Raw genomic sequence first — 19,037 nt, 5'->3', positions numbered from 1 at the left:
ATGAGCGCTGTTAATGAGCGCTGTTTGTTAATTAGCGCTGTTTGTTAATGAGCGCTGTTAATTAGCGCTGTTAATGAGCGCTGTTTGTTAATGAGCGCTGTTTGTTAATGAGCGCTGTTAATGAGCGCTGTTAACGCTGTTAATGAGCGTTGTTAATGAGCGCTGTTTGTTAATTAGCGCTGTTAATGAGCGCTGTTTGTTAATTATCGCTGTTAATGAGCGCTGTTCGTTAATTATCGCTGTTAATTGCGCAGGCCCGGCTGCGCCTGGGGGCTCAGGTGGAGAAGGATGACGTCAGCGAGGCGCTGCGGCTGCTGGAGGCGGCGCGAGACTCCCTGAGGGGGGAGCCCGAGCCCGGGGCCAGGTGAGAAAATTCGGGAATTTGGGGAAAATTTGGGAATTTTGGGTTCCCGGGACTCCCTGAGGGGGGAGCCCGAGCCCGGGGCCAGGTGAGGAATCGGGAATTTTGGGAAAATTTGGGTTCCCGAGACTCCCTGAGGGGGGAGCCCGAGCCGGGGCCAGGTGAGAAAATTCGGGAATTTGGGAAAATTTGGGAATTTTGGGGAATTTTGGGATCCCGGGATTCCCTGAGGGGGGAGCCCGAGCCCGGGGCCAGGTGAGAAATTTCGGGAATTTGGGAAAATTGGGGAATTTTGGGATCCCGGGATTCCCTGAGGGGGGAGCCCGAGCCCGGGGCCAGGTGAGAAAATTCGGGAATTTGGGGAAAATTTGGGAAAATTTGGGAATTTTGGGGTCCTGGGATTCCCTGAGGGGGGAGCCCGAGCCCGGGGCCAGGTGAGAAAATTCGGGAATTTGGGGAAATTTGGGAATTTTGGGATCCTGAGACTCCCTGAGGGGGGAGCCCGAGCCCGGGGCCAGGTGAGGAATCGGGAATTTGGGGAAATTTGGGAATTTTGGGGAATTTTGGGTTCCCGGGACTCCCTGAGGGGGGAGCCCGAGCCCGGGGCCAGGTGAGGAATCGGGAATTTGGGAAAATTTGGGAAAATTTGGGAACGTTTGGGGTGTTTGGGTTACTGGGATTTGGGGGGGTATTTTTAGGGATTCTTTAAAAATTTTGGGGGGGGTTTTAGGGATTTTTTTAGGATTTTTTTAGGGGATTTTTAGGCATTTTTAAAAGGATTTTAAAAGGCTTTTTTGGGGGGATTTTTAGGTATTTTTCCAGCATTCTGAGGAGGAGTTTTAGGGATTTTTAAAGGTTTTTTGGGGGGGAATTTTAGGCATTTTTGAAGCATTCTGAGGAGGATTTTTCGGGATTTTTTAAAAGGATTTTTAAAGTATTTTTGGAGGATTTTTAGGGATTTTTAAAGGATTTTTTAGGGGATTTTAGGCATTTTTTAAAGGATTTTTAAAGGGTTTTTTTGGGGGAATTTTTAGGCATTTTTCAAGCATTCTGAGGAGGATTTTTAGGGATTATTTTAAAGGATTTTTAAGGTATTTTTTTGGAGGAATTTTAGGCATTTTTAAAGGATTTTTGGGGGGATTTTTAGAGACTTTTAAGGACATTTAGGGGGATTTTTTAAGGATTTTTAAAGGATTTTTCGGGGGATTTTTTGGCATTTTTCAAGCATTTTGAGGAAAATTTTTAGGCATTTTTAAAGGATTTTTAGGGGGATTTTTTTGGCATTTTTAAGGTATTTTTGGGGGATTTTTTAAGGATTTTTAAAGGATTTTTGGGGGGATTTTTAAGCATTTTTAAATTTCTTTTTTTATTATTATTTTTAGGCATTTTTCCAGCATTCTGAGGAGGATTTTTAGGCATTTTTTAAAGGATTTTTGCGGTGATTTTTAGAGATTTTTAAGGACACTTAGGGGGATTCTTTAAGGATTTTTAAAGGATTTTTAGGGGGATTTTTAGAGATTTTTAAGGACTTTTAGGGGGATTCTTTAAGGATTTTTAAAGGATTTTGGGGGGGATTTTTTAAAGGATTTTGAGAGGATTTTTAGGCATTTTTCAAGCATTTTAAGGAGGATTTTTAGGGGGATTTTTAAAGGATTTTTAAAGGATTTTGCGGGGATTTTTAGGCATTTTTAAAGTTCTTTTTTTATTATTATTTTTAGGCATTTTTCCAGCATTCTGAGGAGGATTTTTAGGCATTTTTTAAAGGATTTTTGCGGTGATTTTTAGAGATTTTTAAGGACACTTAGGGGGATTCTTTAAGGATTTTTAAAGGATTTTTAGGGGGATTTTTAGAGATTTTTAAGGACATTTAGGGGGATTCTTTAAGGATTTTTAAAGGATTTTTAGGGGGATTTTTAGGCATTTTTAAAGGATTTTTGGGGGGATTTTTAGAGATTTTTAAGGACTTTTAGGGGGATTTTTTAAGGATTTTAAAGGATTTTGGGGGGGATTTTTAAAGTTCTTTTTTTTTTAATTATCTTTAGTCATTTTTCCCTCATTCCGAGCAGGTTTTGATTTTCCCTCTCCTGTCCCCGCAGGTGTCCCCGCCCATCGGAGGCGATTTTTGGGATCCTGCGGGAGCTGGGGGGGCCCGGGGGGCGCTCGGTGCCCCTCCCCCACGCGCTGCAGGTGCTGGGGGCTCGCGGCTTCACCCCCGGCCAGGTGAGCGAAGCCCTGGGCGAGTACGAGCGGCTCAACGTCCTGCAGGTGAACCCCGGCAGGAGCAGCATCACCTTCGTGTGAAAAATGGGGGAAAACGGGGAAAAATGGGGAAAAAACGGCGAAAAACGGCAAAAAACAGCGAAAAAAACGGCGAAAAAACGGCAAAAAAAGGGCGAAAAATGGCAAAAAAACCGTCAAAAAATGGCAAAAAACCCGTCAAAAAATGGCAAAAAACCGGCGAAAAAAACGGAAAAAAAGGCGAAAAACGTCAAAAAAAGGACAAAAAACCGGGGAAATTCTGCCAGTAATGGGGGAAAACCAACAAAAAACTGCAAAAATCCGGCCAGGAATGGGGGAAAACCAGTGAAATTCTGTGAGGATTGGGGGGGAAACAACAAAAAACTGCAAAAGTCTGGTCAGAAACTGCAAAAAATGCAAAAATTCTGTGAGGATTGGGGGAAAAACAACAAAAACCTGCAAAAAATCTGGTCGGAAACTGCAAAAAATACAAAAATTCTGTGAGGATTGGGGGGAAAAAACAAAAAACTGCAAAAATCCGGCCAGGAATGGGGGAAAAACAACAAAAAACAGTGAAATTCTGTGAGGATTGGGGGAAAAACAACAAAAAACTGCAAAAGTCTGGTCAGAAACGGCAAAAAACAGCAGAATTCTGTGAGGATTGCGGGGAAAATGGGAAAAATCCGGCCAGAAACGGCAAAAAATGCAAAAATCCTGCGAGGATTGGGGAAAAATGGGGAAATTCTGTGAGGATTGGGGAGAAAAAACAAAAAAAAACAGCAAAAATCCTGCGGGGATTGGGGGGAAAAACAGAGGAAAATGGGGAAAATCCGGTCAAAAACTGCAAAAAATGCAAAAATCCTGCAAGGATTGGGGGGAAACGGAGAAAAATGGGGAAAATTCTGCGAGGAACGGAGCAAAAAATGGGAAAAATCGGGTCAGAAATAGCAAGAATCCCATCAAGAACAGGAAAAATACAAAAACAGGAAAGACCCCACCAGAAATGGGGAAAAGGCCACAAGAAATGGAGAAAATCCTGCTGAAAAAACTGAAAAAAAACTGCAAAAAAATGGAAAAAACCTGAAAAAATCCTGCCAAAAAATGGAAAAACTGAAAAAAACTGCCAAAAAATGAAAAAAAACTGCCAAAAAATGGAAAAAATGAAAAAAACCTGCAAATACCCTGCCCAAAAATGGGGAAAATCCCATCAAAAAATGGGAAAACCCAAAACTGGCAAAAATCCCCCCAAAAAAAGACAAAAACACAAAACCAGAAAAAAACCCCAAATCCAGTAAAAAACCCCAAATCCTGCAATTTTTGGGGGATTTTGGAACATTTTGGGTGACCCCAAACCCCCCTGGGATCCCGAAAATTCTGGGACAAATCCCCCAAATTTGGGGAAAAAAGCAAAAAATTCATCCCAGAATCCCCAAAAATCCAAGCAGGGACCCCAAATTCCGGCTGGGAAGCCCCAAAATCCCCCCCGGGTTTATTTTAAATTTTTTTTTGTGCTTTTTTTTTTGTAGCAATAAAAGGATTTTATTCATTAAAAATGCTTAAATTAATGAATTTCTTGTTGGTTCGTTTTTCTTCCTCCTCCCAAATCCTCCCCTTTTATCCCTAAAAAAACTTTTCCCAAAAAAACCCGAATTTTCCCCAAAAAATCTCATTTTCCACCCCAAAAATCCCTTTTTTCCCCCCCAATAAAGTCCCAAATTCCATCCTAAATTTCATTTTATCCCAAAATCGGGATCTCCCCCAAATCCCGGGAATCCCAAAATTCCCCAGATTTTCTGGGATTCATTTGGGTTTCCCAAAATGCTCCAAATCCCCTTTTCCCTCCCCAAAAAAAAAACGATGAAAAAAATGAAAATTTTTCCTTTTCCGAACACTTTTATTGAACCAAAACCCCCAAAACTGAGCTCCCCAAATCCCTGGAAAATTCCCCAAATTCCCGGGGCTTGGGGCCTTTTTTGAGAATTTTTGGGGCCTTTTTTGAGAATTTTTGGGGCCATTTTCCATAATTTTTTGGGGCTGTTTTGGGCTCATTTTTGAGAAATTTTTGGGGCCATTTTTGAGAATTTTCGGCCCAATTTTTGGGCTATTTTGGATAATTTTTTGACCCGATTCTGGCCTGTTTCTGATAATTTTTGGGGCAGTTTTTGATAATTTTTTACCCATTTTTGGGGCTGTTTTGCCCCATTTTTTTTGCCCCGTTTTTGGGGCTGTTCTGGGCAGTTTTTGATAATTTCCTGGCCCATTTTTGATAATTTTTTGGAGCCCTTTTTGGGGCTGTTTTTGATAATTTTATATAATTTTGGATATTTTTGGATATTTTAGGATGCCCTGGCTGTGTCTGTGGCTGGGTTTGGGATAATTTTGGGTGGGTTTGGGATAATTTAGGATAATTTTGGGATATTTTAGGATAAGTTTTTCAGAAGAAGAGCCCCCTCATGCGGCGGCCGATGCCCTGGCTGGGTCTGTGGGTGGGTTTGGGATAATTTTGGCTGGGTTTGGGATAATTTAGGATAATTTAGGATAATTTTGGATAATTTAGGATCAGTTTTCAGAAGAAGAGCCCCCTCATGCGGCGGCCGATGCCCTGGCTGGGTCTGTGGTTGGGTTTAGGATAATTTTGGGTGGGTTTAGGATAATTTAGGATAATTTTGGGATAATTTAGGATAATTTTGGGTCAGTTTAGGGTGGGTTTTTTAGAAGAAGAGCCCCCTCATGCGGCGGCCGATGCCCTGGCTGTGTCTGTGGGTGGGTTTAGGATAATTTTGGGTGTGTTTAGGATAATTTTATATATTTTAGGATAATTTTGGGATCAGTTTTTAGAAGAAGAGCCCCCTCATGCGGCGGCCGATGCCCTGGCTGTGTCTGTGGGTGTGTTTGGGATAATTTTGGGTGGGTTTGGGATAATTTAGGATAACTTTGGGATAATTTAGGATAATTTAGGATAATTTTAGAGTTAGTTTTTAGAAGAAGAGCCCCCTCATGCGGCGGCCGATGCCCTGGCTGTGTCTGTGGCTGGGTTTAGGATAATTTTGGGTGGGTTTGGGATAATTTAGGATAATTTAGGGATAATTTAGGGATAATTTTGGGATATTTTAGGATAAGTTTTTTAGAAGAAGAGCCCCCTCATGCGGCGGCCGATGCCCTGGCTGTGTCTGTGGGTGGGTTTGGGATAATTTTGGCTGGGTTTGGGATAATTTTGGGATAATTTAGGATAATTTAGGATAATTTTACAGTTAGTTTTTAGAAGAAGAGCCCCCTCATGCGGCGGCCGATGCCCTGGCTGTGTCTGTGGTTGGGTTTGGGATAATTTTGGGTGGGTTTGGGATAATTTTGGGATAATTTAGGATAATTTTGGGATATTTTGGGATCAGTTTTTAGAAGAAGAGCCCCCTCATGCGGCGGCCGATGCCCTGGCTGTGTCTGTGGTTGGGTTTGGGATAATTTAGGATAATTTAGGGATAATTTAGGATAATTTTGGGATATTTTGGGATCAGTTTTTTAGAAGAAGAGCCCCCTCATGCGGCGGCCGATGCCCTGGCTGTGTCTGTGGCTGGGTTTGGGATAATTTTGGGTGGGTTTAGGATAATTTAGGATAATTTTGGGATAATTTAGGATAATTTTGGGATATTTTGGGATCAGTTTTTAGAAGAAGAGCCCCCTCATGCGGCGGCCGATGCCCTGGCTGTGTCTGTGGGTGTGTTTGGGATAATTTTGGGTGGGTTTGGGATAATTTAGGGATAATTTTGGGATATTTTAGGATAAGTTTTTTAGAAGAAGAGCCCCCTCATGCGGCGGCCGATGCCCTGGCGGTCGTAGAGGACGTTGAATTTGTTCACGAACTGGTTCATGGTGTTGCAGGTCTTGGTGATGGTGCCCAGGTACGCCATGAGCCCAACGTCGTTACATTGCTGCCACACAAACCCGAGAGAAACGGGAGAAAAAGTCAATTAAAGTGGAATTAAAGCGGAATTAAAATGAAATTAAAATGGAATTAAAATGGAATTAAAATGGAATTGAAATGGAATTAAAATGGAATTAAAACGGAATTAAAATGGAATTAAAAGGGAATTAAAATGGAATTAAAATGGAGTTAAAATGGAATTAAAATGGAATTAAAAGGGAATTAAAATGGAATTAAAATGGAGTTAAAATGGAATTAAAATGGAATTAAAATGGAATAAAATTAAAATGCAATTAAAATGGAATTAAAATGGAATTAAAATGGAATTGAAATGGAATTAAAATGGAATTAAAACGGAATTAAAATGGAATTAAAAGGGAATTAAAATGGAATTAAAATGGAGTTAAAATGGAATTAAAATGGAATTAAAATGGAATAAAATTAAAATGCAATTAAAATGGAATTAAAGTGGAATTAAAATGGAATAAAATTAAAATGGAATAAAATTAAAATGGAATAAAAACGGAATTAAAATGGAATTAAAACGGGAAATTTCTGGGATTTGGGGGGTCAAAATAAGGGGGGGGTTTGGGGGAAAAATCCCCGAGGTTTTGGGAGAAAATTCGGGAATTTGGGGGCCAAAAATACCGGGGGGGGGGGGGGAGCAAAGTCTGGGGGGTTTGGGGGAAAATTCGGGATTTTTGGGGGAAAATTGAGAGGTTTTGGGAAAATCTGGGAGACAGATTTTGGGGTGGATTTTGGGGTGGATTTTGGGTGAATTTTGGGGAGAATTTTGGGGATTTTTGGGTCATATTTTGGGGTATTTTTGGGGTGATTTTGGGGTATTTTTGGGGTGAGTTTCGGGGTGTTTTTTGGGGATTCTGGGGTGTTTTTTAGGGTTGTTTCTGGCATTTTTGGGGCCGATTTTGGGGTGAATTTAGGGACAGATTTAGGGGTGTTTATCGGGGATTTTTGGGGTGATTTTGGGCAGATTTTGGGGTGAATTTCGGGGTGTTTTTGGTGGTTCTGGGGCAGATTTTGAGGTGATTTTTGGGGTGAATTTTGGGGTGTTTTTTGGGGATTTTTGGGGCAGATTTTGGGGGTATTTTTGGCGGTTCTGGGGCAGCTTTTGGGGTGGTTTTTTGGGTGAATTTCGGGGTGATTTTGGGCAGCTTTTGGGGTATTTTTTTGGGATTTTGTGGTGAATTTCGGGGTGTTTATTGGGGATTTTTGGGGTGATTTTGGGCAGCTTTTGGGGCGGTTTTTGGGGTGTTTTTTGTGGTGTTTTTTGCTGATTCTGGGCTGTTTTTGGGGTGTTTTTTGTTGATTTTGGGGCAGATTTTGGGGGTGTTTTTTGTAGATTCTGGGCTGTTTTTGGGGGTGTTTGTTGTAGATTCTGGGGTGTTTTTGGGGGTGTTTTTTGGTGATTCCGGGCTGTTTTTGGGGGTATTTTTTTGTAGATTCCGGGGTGTTTTTGGGGGTATTTTTTGGTGATTCTGGGCTGGTTTTGGGGGCGTTTTTTGGTGATTTTGGGGTGAATTTCGGGGTGTTTTTTGGGGATTTTTGGGGTGATTTGGGGCAGCTTTTGGGGCGGATTTTGGGGCAGATTTTGGGGTGTTTTTTGGTGATTCTGGGGCAGATTTTGGGGGTGTTTTTTGGTGATTCTGGGCTGGTTTTGGGGGGTATTTTTTGGAGATTCTGGGCTGTTTTTGGGGTGTTTTTTGGGGATTTTTGGGGTGATTTTGGGCAGCTTTTGGGGCGGATTTTGGGGCAGATTTTGGGGTGTTTTTTGTAGATTTTGGGGTGTTTCTGGGGTGTGTGTGCTCACATCATAGAAATCCGTTTTGAATTTGTCAGTGCTGAGCACGGGCAGGCAGTGGCACAGGGCACAGGCCTCCCGCAGGATCTCGTGGTTGAAGGGAACCTCCCCTGGAACCAGGGACAACAAAAAAAAAAAATAAAATAAAATTCGGCATCAGGGAAGACTCAGGAACAATCGGGGACCCAAAAAATACAAAAAACACCCAGAAAAAACCCAAAAAAACACCCCCAAAACCCAAAAAAACAACCCCAAAAAACCCAAAAAATCCCCCCCAAAACTCAAAAAAACAACCCCAAAAAACCCAAAATCCCCCCCAAAACCCAAAAAAACAATCCCAAAAAACCCAAAATTCCCCCCAAAACCCAAAAAAAAACAACCCCAAAAAACCCCAAAATCCCCCCAAAACCCAAAAAAACAACCCCAAAAAACCCAAAAAATCCCCCCAAAACCCAAAAAAACAACCCCAAAAAAACCCAAAATTCCCCCCAAAACCCAAAAAAACAACCCCAAAAAAACCAAAATTCCCCCCAAAAAACCCCCAAATCCACCCAAAAAACCCCAAAAACCCCAAAATTCACCCCAAAAAGCCCAAACCCCCCCCCAAAAAAACAAAAATTCCCCCCAAAAAATCCCCCCAAAACCCCAAAATTTCCGCCAAAAATCCCCCCAAAAACCACCCCCAAAAAAGCCCAAAATTCACAAACCCCCCTAAAAAAACCCCCAAATCCCCCCAAAAACCCAAAAAAAACACTCCCAAAAACCCCCAAAACCCCCCAAAAACTCCTCCAAAAACCACGCCCCAAAAACCCCCAAAATCCCCCCAAAAATCCCCAAAATTCCCCCCAAAAACCCCCAAAATCCCCCCAAAAATCCCCCAAAATTCCCCCCAAAAACCCCAAAAATCCCCCCAAAAATCCCCCAAAATTCTCCCCAAAAACCCCCAAAATTCCCCCCAAAAATCCCCCAAACCCCCCCAAAAAGAGCCCAGAACAGCCCAGAATCTCCTCAGGGTTTATTTGAAATTTTCCCCAAAATTTTGATTAAAAGCCCTAAAAATTTATGAAAAAAAACCCAAAAATTCAATTTAAAAACCCCCAAAAATTCAATTTAAAACCCCCCAAAAATTCAATTTAAAAACCCCCAAAAATTCAATTTAAAACCCCGTAACTCCAACAAAAACCCCCCAAAAAAATTCAGAAAAAATTCCCCCAAATTCCTGAACCCCTGCAGAGGCTCTGGAGGCTCCCAGGGATTGGGAAAAATCCCAAAATTTGGGGGAAAAAACCCTGAAATTCGGGAAAAAAACCCAAAATTTTGGGGAAAAAAAACTGAAATTCAAGAAAAATCCCCCAAAATTGGGTTAAAAGTGAAATTTTGATTGAAAACCCTGAAAATTTATGAAAAAAACCCTGAAAATCTGAGAAAAAAACCCAAAAAATTCAATTAAAAAACCCCGAAAATTCAATTTAAAACCCCGTAACTCCAACAAAAAACCCCCAAAAAATTCAGAAAAAATTCCCCCAAATTCCTGAACCCCTGCAGAGGCTCTGGAGGCTCCCAGGGATTGGGAAAAATCCCCAAAATTTGGGGGAAAAAACCCTGAAATTCGGGAAAAACCCCAAAATTTTGGGGAAAAAAAACTGAAATTCAAGAAAAATCCCCCAAAATTGGGTTAAAAGTGAAATTTTGATTGAAAACTCTGAAAATTTATGAAAAAAACCCTGAAAATTTGAGAAAAAAAACCCCAAAATTCAATTTAAAACCCCAAAAATTCAATTTAAAAACCCCAAAAATTCAATTTAAAACCCCATAACCCCAACAAAAACCCCCCAAAAAATTCAGGTAAAATTCCCCCAAATTCCTGAACCCCTGCAGAGGCTCTGGAGGCTCCCAGGGATTGGGAAAAATCCCCAAAATTTGGGGGAAAAAAAACTGAAATTCAGAAAAAACCCCCAAAATATTGGGGAAAAAAAACTGAAATTCAAGAAAAATCCCCCAAAATTGGGTTAAAAGTGAAATTTTGATTAAAAGCCCTGAAAATTTATGAAAAAAACCCTGAAAATTTGAGAAAAAAACCCCAAAAATTCAATTAAAAAACCCCGAAAATTCAATTTAAACCCCCCAAAACTCCCTAAAAACCCCCCAAAAAATTCAGAAAAAATTCCCCCAAATTCCTGAACCCCTGCAGAGCATCTGGAGGCTCCCAGGGATTGGGAAAATCCCCAAAATTTGGGGGAAAAAACCCTGAAATTCGGGAAAAAAACCCAAAATTTTGGGGAAAAGCTCTTGAAATTCAAAAAAAATCCCCCAAAATTGGGTTAAAAGTGAAATTTTGATTAAAAGCCCTGAAAATTTATGAAAAAAACCCTGAAAATCTGAGAAAAAAACCCCAAAAATTCAATTAAAAACCCCAAAAATTCAATTTAAAAACCCCCAAAAATTCAATTTAAAACCCCATAACCCCAACAAAAACCCCCCAAAAAATTCAGGTAAAATTCCCCCAAATTCCTGAACCCCTGCAGAGGCTCTGGAGGCTCCCAGGGATTGGGAAAAATCCCCAAAATTTGGGGGAAAAAAAACTGAAATTCAGAAAAAACCCCCAAAATATTGGGGAAAAAAAACTGAAATTCAAGAAAAATCCCCCAAAATTGGGTTAAAAGTGAAATTTTGATTAAAAGCCCTGAAAATTTATGAAAAAAACCCTGAAAATTTGAGAAAAAAAACCCAAAAATTCAATTAAAAAAACCCGAAAATTCAATTTAAAGCCCCGTAACCCCAACAAAAACCCCCCAAAAAATTCAGAAAAAATTCCCCCAAATTCCTGAACCCCTGCAGAGGCTCTGGAGGCTCCCAGGGATTGGGAAAATCCCCAAAATTTGGTTTTTTTTGTTTTTTTTTTTTTTGGACTCACCAGCCTCGGCCGCCCTGACGTACTCGAGGATGAGGCGCACGCGGCTGTGCAGCATCTTGATGGCGCTGTGCTGGGCTATCAGGTGCTCCGCCACTTTTTGGGGACAATTTTGGACATTTTGGGAACTTTTTTGGCCTTTGGGGATGGGAAAAACCCCCAAAAACGCCCCCCAAAACCCCCCGGGGATGTGGGGTTTGGGGGGTTGGAAATTGAGTTTGGAGCGATTTGAAAAAAAAATCTCAGGGGAAAAAAATTTGGAATAATTTTAAAATAATTGTAAAATAATCCTAAAATAATCCCCAAAAAATCCCCCCAAAAAATCCCAACAAAACCCCACGAAGAACCAAAAAAATCTCCCACCCAAAAACCCAAATTAAACCAGAAAGAACAAAAAAATCATAAAAAAACCTCAAAAAGCTCCTCAAAATTATTCAATTTTCACTCTAAATTCCCCCCCAAAAAATCCCAAAATTGCACCCCAAAAAATCGACCCCAAAATCCCCAAATCCCTCCTGAAAACCTCCCCAAAATCCAACCCCAAAAACCCCAAAAAAACCCCAAAATTCCTTCCCCAAAATCCCTTCAATAATTTCCAAAAAGCCACCCCCAAAAATCTCCACCAAAAAACCCAAAATCCCCCTAAAAAAACCCCAAAATCCCCACAAAAATCCCAAAATTCCCTCCAAAATCCCCCCACAAAAAACCCCAAAATCCTCCCCAAAAAGCCCCAAATCTCAATAAAAAAAAAAAACTCAAAATCCCCCCAAAAAACCAAAATTTTCCCCCCAAACCCCCCCAGTTCTCACCCAAAAAACCCCAAAATCCGCCCAAAAAACCAAAAAAAAAAAAAACCAAAAAATCTGGGATGTCCCAGGGTGGATTTTGGGATTTTTGGTGGAATTTTGGAGTTTTTCCAATGGAGTTTTTGGGTGGATTTTGGGGTTTTTTGGGTGGATTTTGGGGGTTTTTTGGGTGGATTTTGGGGGTTTTTTGGGTGGATTTTGGGGATTTTTGGGTGGATTTTGGGGATTTTTGGGTGGATTTTGGTTTTTTTTGGGTGGATTTTGGGTATTTTTGGGTGGATTTTAAGCTCTCACCTGTGCTGTTCTCCCCAGGGTGGATTTTGGGTATTTTTGGGTGGATTTTGGGTATTTTTGGGTGGATTTTAAGCTCTCACCTGTGCTGTTCTCCCCAGGGTGGATTTTGGGTATTTTTGGGTGGATTTTGGGTATTTTTGGGTGGATTTTAAGCTCTCACCTGTGCTGTTCTCCCCAGGGTGGATTTAGGGTATTTTTGGGTGGATTTTAGGGTTTTTTTGGATGGATTTGGGCTCTCACCTGTGCTGTTCTCCCCTCCCCCCGTGGCTGTCATCCTGGCCACGTGATCCACCCCGATCCTCTCGGCCTCCTCGGTGGCCAGCGTGTAGGGCAGCTCGGCAAACAGCATGGTGGCCTGCCCAGGGACCCCAAAAATCAGCCAGGGCACCCCAAAAATCACCCCAGAAACAGCCCAAAATATCAGCCAGAACACCCAAAAATCACCCCGGGACACCCCAAAAACAGCCCCGGGAACAGCCCAAAATGTCAGCCAAAACACCCCAAAATATCAGCCAGAACACCCCAAAAATCATCCCGGGACACCCCAAAAATCACCCCGGGAACAGCCCAAAATGGCAGCCAGAACACCCCAAAATATCACCCCGGGACACCCCAAAATGTCAGCCAGGACACCCCAAAAACAGCCCCAGGAACAGCCCGAAATATCACCCAGGGACCCCAAAAATCACCCCAGGAACACCCCAAAATGTCAGCCAAAACACCCCAAAAATCACCCCAGGAACACCCCAAAATGTCAGCCAAAACACCCCAAAAATCACCCCGGGACACCCCAAAATGTCAGCCAGAACACCCCAAAATATCAGCCAGGGCACCCCAAAAATCACCCCGGGACACCCCAAAAAATCCCAAAAACCCCCCAAATTCCCCGAATTTTCTCTCCAAAAAGTCCCAAATCCCCCCTGAAAAATCCCCAAATTTTCCCCCCAAAAATCACAAATTTCTCCCAAAAAAATTCCAAATTTCCCCCCCAAAATCCCAAATTTTCCCCCAAAAAATCACCCCAAAAAATCGCAGAATCCCCAAATTTCCCCCCAAAAAATCCCGAATTTCCCCCCAAAATCCACATTTCAACCCGAAACCGACTCAAAACCCCCAAATTTCCCCCCAAAAATCCCAAATTTTCCCCCCAAAATCCCCCAAAACACCTCCTAAAAAATTCCCAACCTCCCACAAAATCCCAAAATCCCCAAATTTTCCCCCCAAAAAATCACAAATTTCTCCAAAAAAAATCTCAAATTTCCCCCCAAAATTCCCCCCAAAAGATCCCAAACCTCCCAAAAAATCCCCAAACCCCCCAAATTTCCACCAAAATCCCAAATTTTCCCCCAAAAATCCTCCCAAACCTCCCCAAAAATCCCCAAATCCCCCCAGAAAATCCAAAATTTCCCCCCAAAAATCCCAAATTTCCCCCCCAAAATCCCCAAAACACCCCCTAAAAAATTCCAAACCTCCCAAAAAATCCCAAAAATCCCCAAATTTCCCTCCAAAATCCCACATTTCAACCCAAAATCGACTCAAAACCCCCAAATTTCCCCCCAAAAAATCCCAAATTTTCCCCCCAAATGCCCACAAAACACCCCCCAAAAAATCCCAAACCTCCCAAAAAATCTCAAAATTCCCAAATTTCCCCCAAAATCCCAAACCTCCCACAAAATCCCAAAAATCCCCAAATTTTCCCCCCAAAAAATCACAAATTTCTCCAAAAAAATCCCAATTTTCCCCCCAAAATCCCCCAAGACCCCCTCAAAACTCCCCCCAAAAAAATCCCAAACCTCCCCAAATCCCCCAAAACCCCCAAATTCCCCCAAATTCCCCCAAATTCCCCCAATTCCCCCCAATTCCCCAGTCACCTCCCCGTTGATGATGTCGATCACGGACTCGAAGACGCTCACGGGGAGCTGGGGGGGGAGGGGAGGAATCAACCCCAAATTTTGGGGGGGGGGGTCCCAAAAATCCGAGGGAAAACCCCAGAAATTTGGGATTTTTATCCCCTGGAAATTGGGGATTTTTTTTTTGGGGCCCAAATTTGGGGTTTTTGGGTTTTTTTTGGCCCCAAACTCACGTCGGTGTGTTTGGTCATGGGGTTGAGTTTCAGGAACAGGGGGCTCTCGATGATCTCACACACCTGGAGAGGGAGAAATTCCCAAAATTTTGGGGTCAGGATCGCTCCCAAATAATCTTAAAGTGTTCCTAAATTATTGGGGACATGGGTAAAATAATCCTGGGAATCCTAAAAAAGGAAAAATTGCAATGGGAGTGAAGGGAAATGGAGTAAAAATGGGGAAAAGTTGTTGAAAATGGGATTAAATATCTCAAAATATCCCAAAATATCCCAAAATACCCCAAAATATCCCAAAATACAACAGAGAACCCCAAAATCCCCTCAAAATCCCAAGGACCCCCCCAAAAATCAGATCAAGAACCCAAAATTCCCCCCCAAAAAAATCCCCAAAAAAGCCCCAAAATCCCCTAAAAATTCATCCAGGGTCCCCAAAATTCCCTCAAATTCCTCCCAGAACCCCCCCAAATTTATCCAAAATTCCATAAAATTCCCCAAAATTTCCCCCAGGATCCCAAAGATTCCCAAAAATCTCTCAAAAATCAGATCAGGAGCTCAAAAATCCTCAAAAAAAGCTCCCAAATTCCCCCCAAATCCCCTTAAAATCCCCCAAAACCTCCCAGAATCCCCCAAATTTTCCCAAAATTCCCCAAATTTCCCCCAAATTTCCCCCATCCTGACCTGTTTGTGCACGTGGATGTCAGCAGGTTCTGGGGGTCCCCCCGTCGTGTACCACCCCAAAAATTCCAGGTCCTTGAACACCTGCTTGACTTTTTTTTGGGAAAAAAAAAATAAAATTCGGGATTGGGACCCCCCCCCCAATCACCGAGGATCCCCAAAATTCCCCAAAAATTCCCCCCAAATTTCTTTAAATGCCCCAAAATTATTCCTGGGAACCTCAAAACCCCAAAAATCCTCTCAAAATTTCCCCCAAAATTCACTCAAATCCCCCAATTTCCCCCCAAAATCACTAAAATCCCCCAAAATCCACTCAAATCCCCCAATTTCCCCCCAAATTCACTAAAATCCCCCAAAATCCACTCAAATCCCCCCAAAATTCCCTCAAAATTCTTTCAAATCCCCCAAGATGATTCCTGGGAACCTCAAAACCCCAAAAATCACCTCAAAACTCCCCCAAAATTCACTCAAATCCCCCCAAAATTCCTTCAAAATTCCCCCCAAATCCGCTCAAATCTCCCCCAGTTTTTTCTATGGACCCCAAATTTCCTCAAAATCCTCTAAAATTCCCCCCAAAACACTCAAATCCCCCCCAAACCCACTCAAATCCTTTCCAAACCCCTCAAAATTCTCCTAAATCCCCCCCAAAATTTACTCAAAACACCCCAAATTTTTCCTGGGTCCCCCAAAATCTCCTCAAATCTCCCCAAAATTCACTCAAAACCCCCCAGGCACACTCAAATATTTTCTAATTTTTTTCTTGGGACCCCCAAAATTCCTGAATTTCCCCTCACACTGCTCCTCCTTGGTGTAACAATACTCCTTGGGGATGGGCACGTGTCCTCCTGTACCCCAAAACCCCTCAATTTCCCCCAAAATCCACCCTAAATCTCCCTAAAACCCCTCAAAATTTACTCAAAACCCCCCAAATTTTTCCTGGGACCCCCCAAATCCCCGAATTCCCCCTCACACTGCTCCTCCTTGGTGTAGCAGCACTCCTTGGGGATGAGCACGTGTCCCCCCAGAGCCCCAAAATTCCCCCAAAATCCACTCTAAATCCCCCTAAAATCCACTCAAAACCCCCCAAATTTTTCCTGGGACCCCCCAAATCCCCGAATTCCCCCTCACACTGCTCCTCCTTGGTGTAGTAGTACTCCTTGTCGATGAGCACGTGTCCCCCCGAGCCGTGTGCCAGCAGCTCGAAGGAATTCATCACCTCGATGTTCCGGCCCTCCTGGCGCCCGATCAGAGCCCCGATCACTGCGGGGGCAAAATGGGGCATTTGGGGGGGTCCTGGGGGGTCCTGGAAGGGATTTGGGGGGTCCTGGGGGGTCCTGGAAGGGATTTGGGGGGGGTTGGGAGGTCCTGGAAGGGATTTAGAGGGGGTTTGGGGGGTCCTGGAAGGGATTCGGGGGAGTTGGGGGATTTTTGGGGGCTCCTGGAAGGGATCTGGGGGAGGTTTGGGGGGTCCTGGAAGGGATTCGGGGGGGGGTTGGGGATTTTTTGGGGGGTTCTGGAAGGGATTTGATGGGAGGATGGGGGATTTTGGGGGATCATGGAAAGGATTTAGGGGGAGGTTGGGGGATTTTGGGGGGTCCTAGAGGGGTTTGGGGATTTTTCGGGGGTCCTGGAAGGGATTTGGGGGGGAAGGTGGGGGATTCTGGTGGTCCTGGAAGGGACTTGAGGGGGGTTTGGGGATTTTTGAGGGGTCCTGGAAGGGATTTGGGGGTCGAGTTTGGGGATTTTTCAGGGGGTGCCTGGTGGGATTGGAGGTGGGGGGGTGTTGTTGGGTGCTGAGAGGGTTTGGGGGGTCCTGGAAGGGATTTCGAGGGCCCCAAGAGCGATTTGGGGGTTCCTGGCAAGGTTTTGGGAAGGTCTTGGAAGGGTTTGAAGGGTCCTGAAGGGGTTTGGGGGATCTTGGGGCAGATTTTGGGGGGTCCTGAAGGGGTTTGGGGGATTCTAGAAGGGTTTTGGGTGTCCCAGAAGGGACTTGGGGAGTCCCTGAAGGAATTTGGGCCATCCTGGAGAGATCCAGGAGAGATTTAAGAGGAGGTTTGTGGGATTTTGGAACGGTTTGGGTGGTCCTGGGGTGGAATTCGGGGATTTTTGATTAATATTTTTGGGAATAATTGCGGGAACGTTTTTGGGGGGGATATTTTAGGGCAGATTTTGGGGGTTTTCCCCTCTCACCTTGGCCGTTGCGGCCCTCCTGGGAGCGCAGGCGGATCCAGTGGTCGGAGATGTTGAGGATGACCAGGGGGTGCAGGGCCACGGACACGCTGCCCGTCACTCCTCCGGCCATCACCTGCGCCACCCCTGCCAAATCCCGGCGTTCCCGGGCCATCCCGGCCGTTTGGGATCATTCCCGAGGGATTTTGGGGACATTCCCGGGGATATGGGATCATTCCCGGTAATTTTGGGGCCATTCCCGTTGGTTTTGGGGCTCCCCTCAGATTTTCTCCCCTCACGATCTGCCCCATCCCGGTGCCGTTCCCGTTAATTCTGGGGCAATTCCCCATAATTTTGGGACCATCCCGGGGTTTTGGGACCATTCCCGGTAAATTTGGGGCCATTCCCGTTGGTTTTGGGGCTCCCCTCAGATTTTTTCCCCTCACGATGTGCCCCATGCCGGTGCCGTTCCCGTTATTGCCGGGACCATTCCTGCGGGTTCTGGAACCATGCCCGGGGGTTTCGGGGCATTCCCGGGATTTTAGGATCATTCCCGGGGTTTTGGGATGATTCCCAGTAATTCTGAGGCCATTCCCGGGGGTTTTGGGGCTCCCCTCAGATTTTTTCCCCTCACGATCTGCCCCATCCCGGTGCCGTTCCCGTTAATTCTGGGGCCATTCCCCGTAATTTTGGGACCATCCCGGGGTTTTGGGACCATTCCCGTGGGTTCTGGGAACATTCCCTGTAATTTTGAGGCCATTCCCGGGGGTTTTGGGATCATTCCCGGTAATTCTGGGGCCATTCCCGGTAATTCAGGGGCTCCCCTCAGATTTTCTCCCCTCACGATCTGCCCCATCTCAGTGTCATTCCCGTTAATTCTGGGGCCATTCCCCCTAATTTTGGGACCATCCCGGGGTTTTGGGACCATTCCCGTGGGTTCTGGGGACATTCCCGGGGTTTTGGGACCATTCCCGGTAATTCTGGGGCCATTCCCTGGGGTTTTGGGGCTCCCCTCAGATTTTTTCCCCTCACGATGTGCCCCATCCCGGGGCCATTCCCGTTAATTCTGGGGCAATTCCGGGGCAATTCCCGAGGCCATTCCCTAGGGTTTTGGGGCCATTCCTGGTTATTCTGGGGCCATTCCCGGTGGTTTTGGGGCTCCCCTCAGATTTTTTCCCCTCACGATCCGCCCCATCCCAGTGCCATTCCCGGTGGCATTCCCGTTAATTCCCCGCCCTTCCCGCTGCTGCCACCCTTACCTGCCCCATCTCCCGTTACTCCCGGTGCCATTCCCAGTGATTTTGGGGCTCCCCTCAGATTTTTTCCCCTCACGATCTGCCCCATCCCGGTGCTATTGCCGGTACCATCCCCGTTAATCCGCCGCCATTCCCGCTGCTGCCGCCCTTACCTGCCCCATCCACCTCCATGCCGCCGTTGTTCCCGGCGCTCGCGGTGCCGTTCCCGGTGCTCCCGGGGCCCCCCCCGGCCCCCGCCCCACCCCCGCAGGAGCCGCCGCCTCCCGGCGCCGCCGCCGCCATCTTGGGGCCCTCACGGGGCATGCGTGGGGAGGGACGGGGCGGGGCTTGAAGAGGCCGCGTTTTGATTGGACAAAATTAAACAGGGCGGGACTTTTGGAGAAAAAGCTTTGATACAGAGTTGTGATTGGGCGATGCTCCAGAGGGGCGGAGCTTTAAAAGGGCGGGACGTGAGGCAGAGCTATGATTGGTCAATGCTCCAGAGGGGCGGGGCTTCGGAGCTGCGC

General features: G+C 44.8%; 1 protein-coding gene and 1 non-coding gene across 13 annotated transcripts; one reads left to right on the top strand and one right to left on the bottom strand.

The window, feature by feature from the left end:
• Nucleotides 1-238: 238 nt before the first annotated feature.
• On the top strand, nucleotides 239-6,630 carry LOC106864413 (uncharacterized). Of its 2 annotated transcripts, none has more exons than XR_015798764.1 (4): nucleotides 239-364; nucleotides 2,458-5,650; nucleotides 5,828-6,255; nucleotides 6,381-6,630. It is a non-coding gene; the product is annotated as an uncharacterized LOC106864413 (transcript). The 2 variants fall into 2 exon arrangements; XR_015798765.1 differs by lacking the exon at nucleotides 239-364 and adding an exon at nucleotides 953-971.
• Nucleotides 4,473-18,849, bottom strand: COPS6 (COP9 signalosome subunit 6). 11 transcript variants are annotated; one of them, XR_015798763.1, is made up of 13 exons: nucleotides 18,684-18,849; nucleotides 17,297-17,422; nucleotides 16,235-16,366; nucleotides 15,110-15,198; nucleotides 14,432-14,494; nucleotides 14,220-14,267; nucleotides 12,589-12,703; nucleotides 11,252-11,344; nucleotides 8,347-8,447; nucleotides 6,381-6,525; nucleotides 5,828-5,853; nucleotides 5,257-5,290; nucleotides 4,473-5,114 (listed from the first exon to the last, which is right to left on the bottom strand). XR_015798763.1 is itself a non-coding variant. In XM_088155298.1 (12 exons), the coding sequence occupies exons 1-10, from the start codon at nucleotides 18,832-18,834 to the stop codon at nucleotides 6,385-6,387; spliced, it is 1,059 nt and encodes a 352-aa protein (XP_088011424.1). In that variant the 5' UTR covers nucleotides 18,835-18,849; the 3' UTR covers nucleotides 4,473-5,650; nucleotides 5,828-5,853; nucleotides 6,381-6,384. The 11 variants fall into 11 exon arrangements, 10 of the variants coding, with proteins under 10 accessions (XP_088011424.1, XP_088011427.1, XP_088011428.1 ...); XM_088155298.1 differs by having other exon boundaries at nucleotides 4,473-5,650; XM_088155301.1 differs by having other exon boundaries at nucleotides 4,473-5,290.
• Between the last annotated feature and the right edge of the window lie 188 nt (nucleotides 18,850-19,037).

The sequence above is a fragment of the Sturnus vulgaris genome, chromosome 36, assembly GCF_052056855.1.
Source record: "Sturnus vulgaris isolate bStuVul1 chromosome 36, bStuVul1.hap1, whole genome shotgun sequence".
Taxonomy (NCBI): Eukaryota; Metazoa; Chordata; class Aves; order Passeriformes; family Sturnidae; genus Sturnus; species Sturnus vulgaris.
Note: the sequence above shows the minus strand (reverse complement) of the source record. Positions and strands in the feature narration are given on the sequence as shown.

Excerpts from the sequence above, each read along its gene's own strand:
- COPS6 (XM_088155293.1), bottom strand. The coding sequence starts at position 18,834 with ATGCCCCGTGAGGGCCCCAAGATGGCGGCGGCGGCGCCGGGAGGCGGC. Across the intron at positions 16,367-17,296 it reads GGAGGGCCGCAACGGCCAAG|TGATCGGGGCTCTGATCGGG; the intron begins GTGAGAGGGGAA and ends TTGCCCCCGCAG. Across the intron at positions 11,345-12,588 it reads GGGAGGGGAGAACAGCACAG|TGGCGGAGCACCTGATAGCC; the intron begins GTGAGAGCCCAA and ends GTCCCCAAAAAG.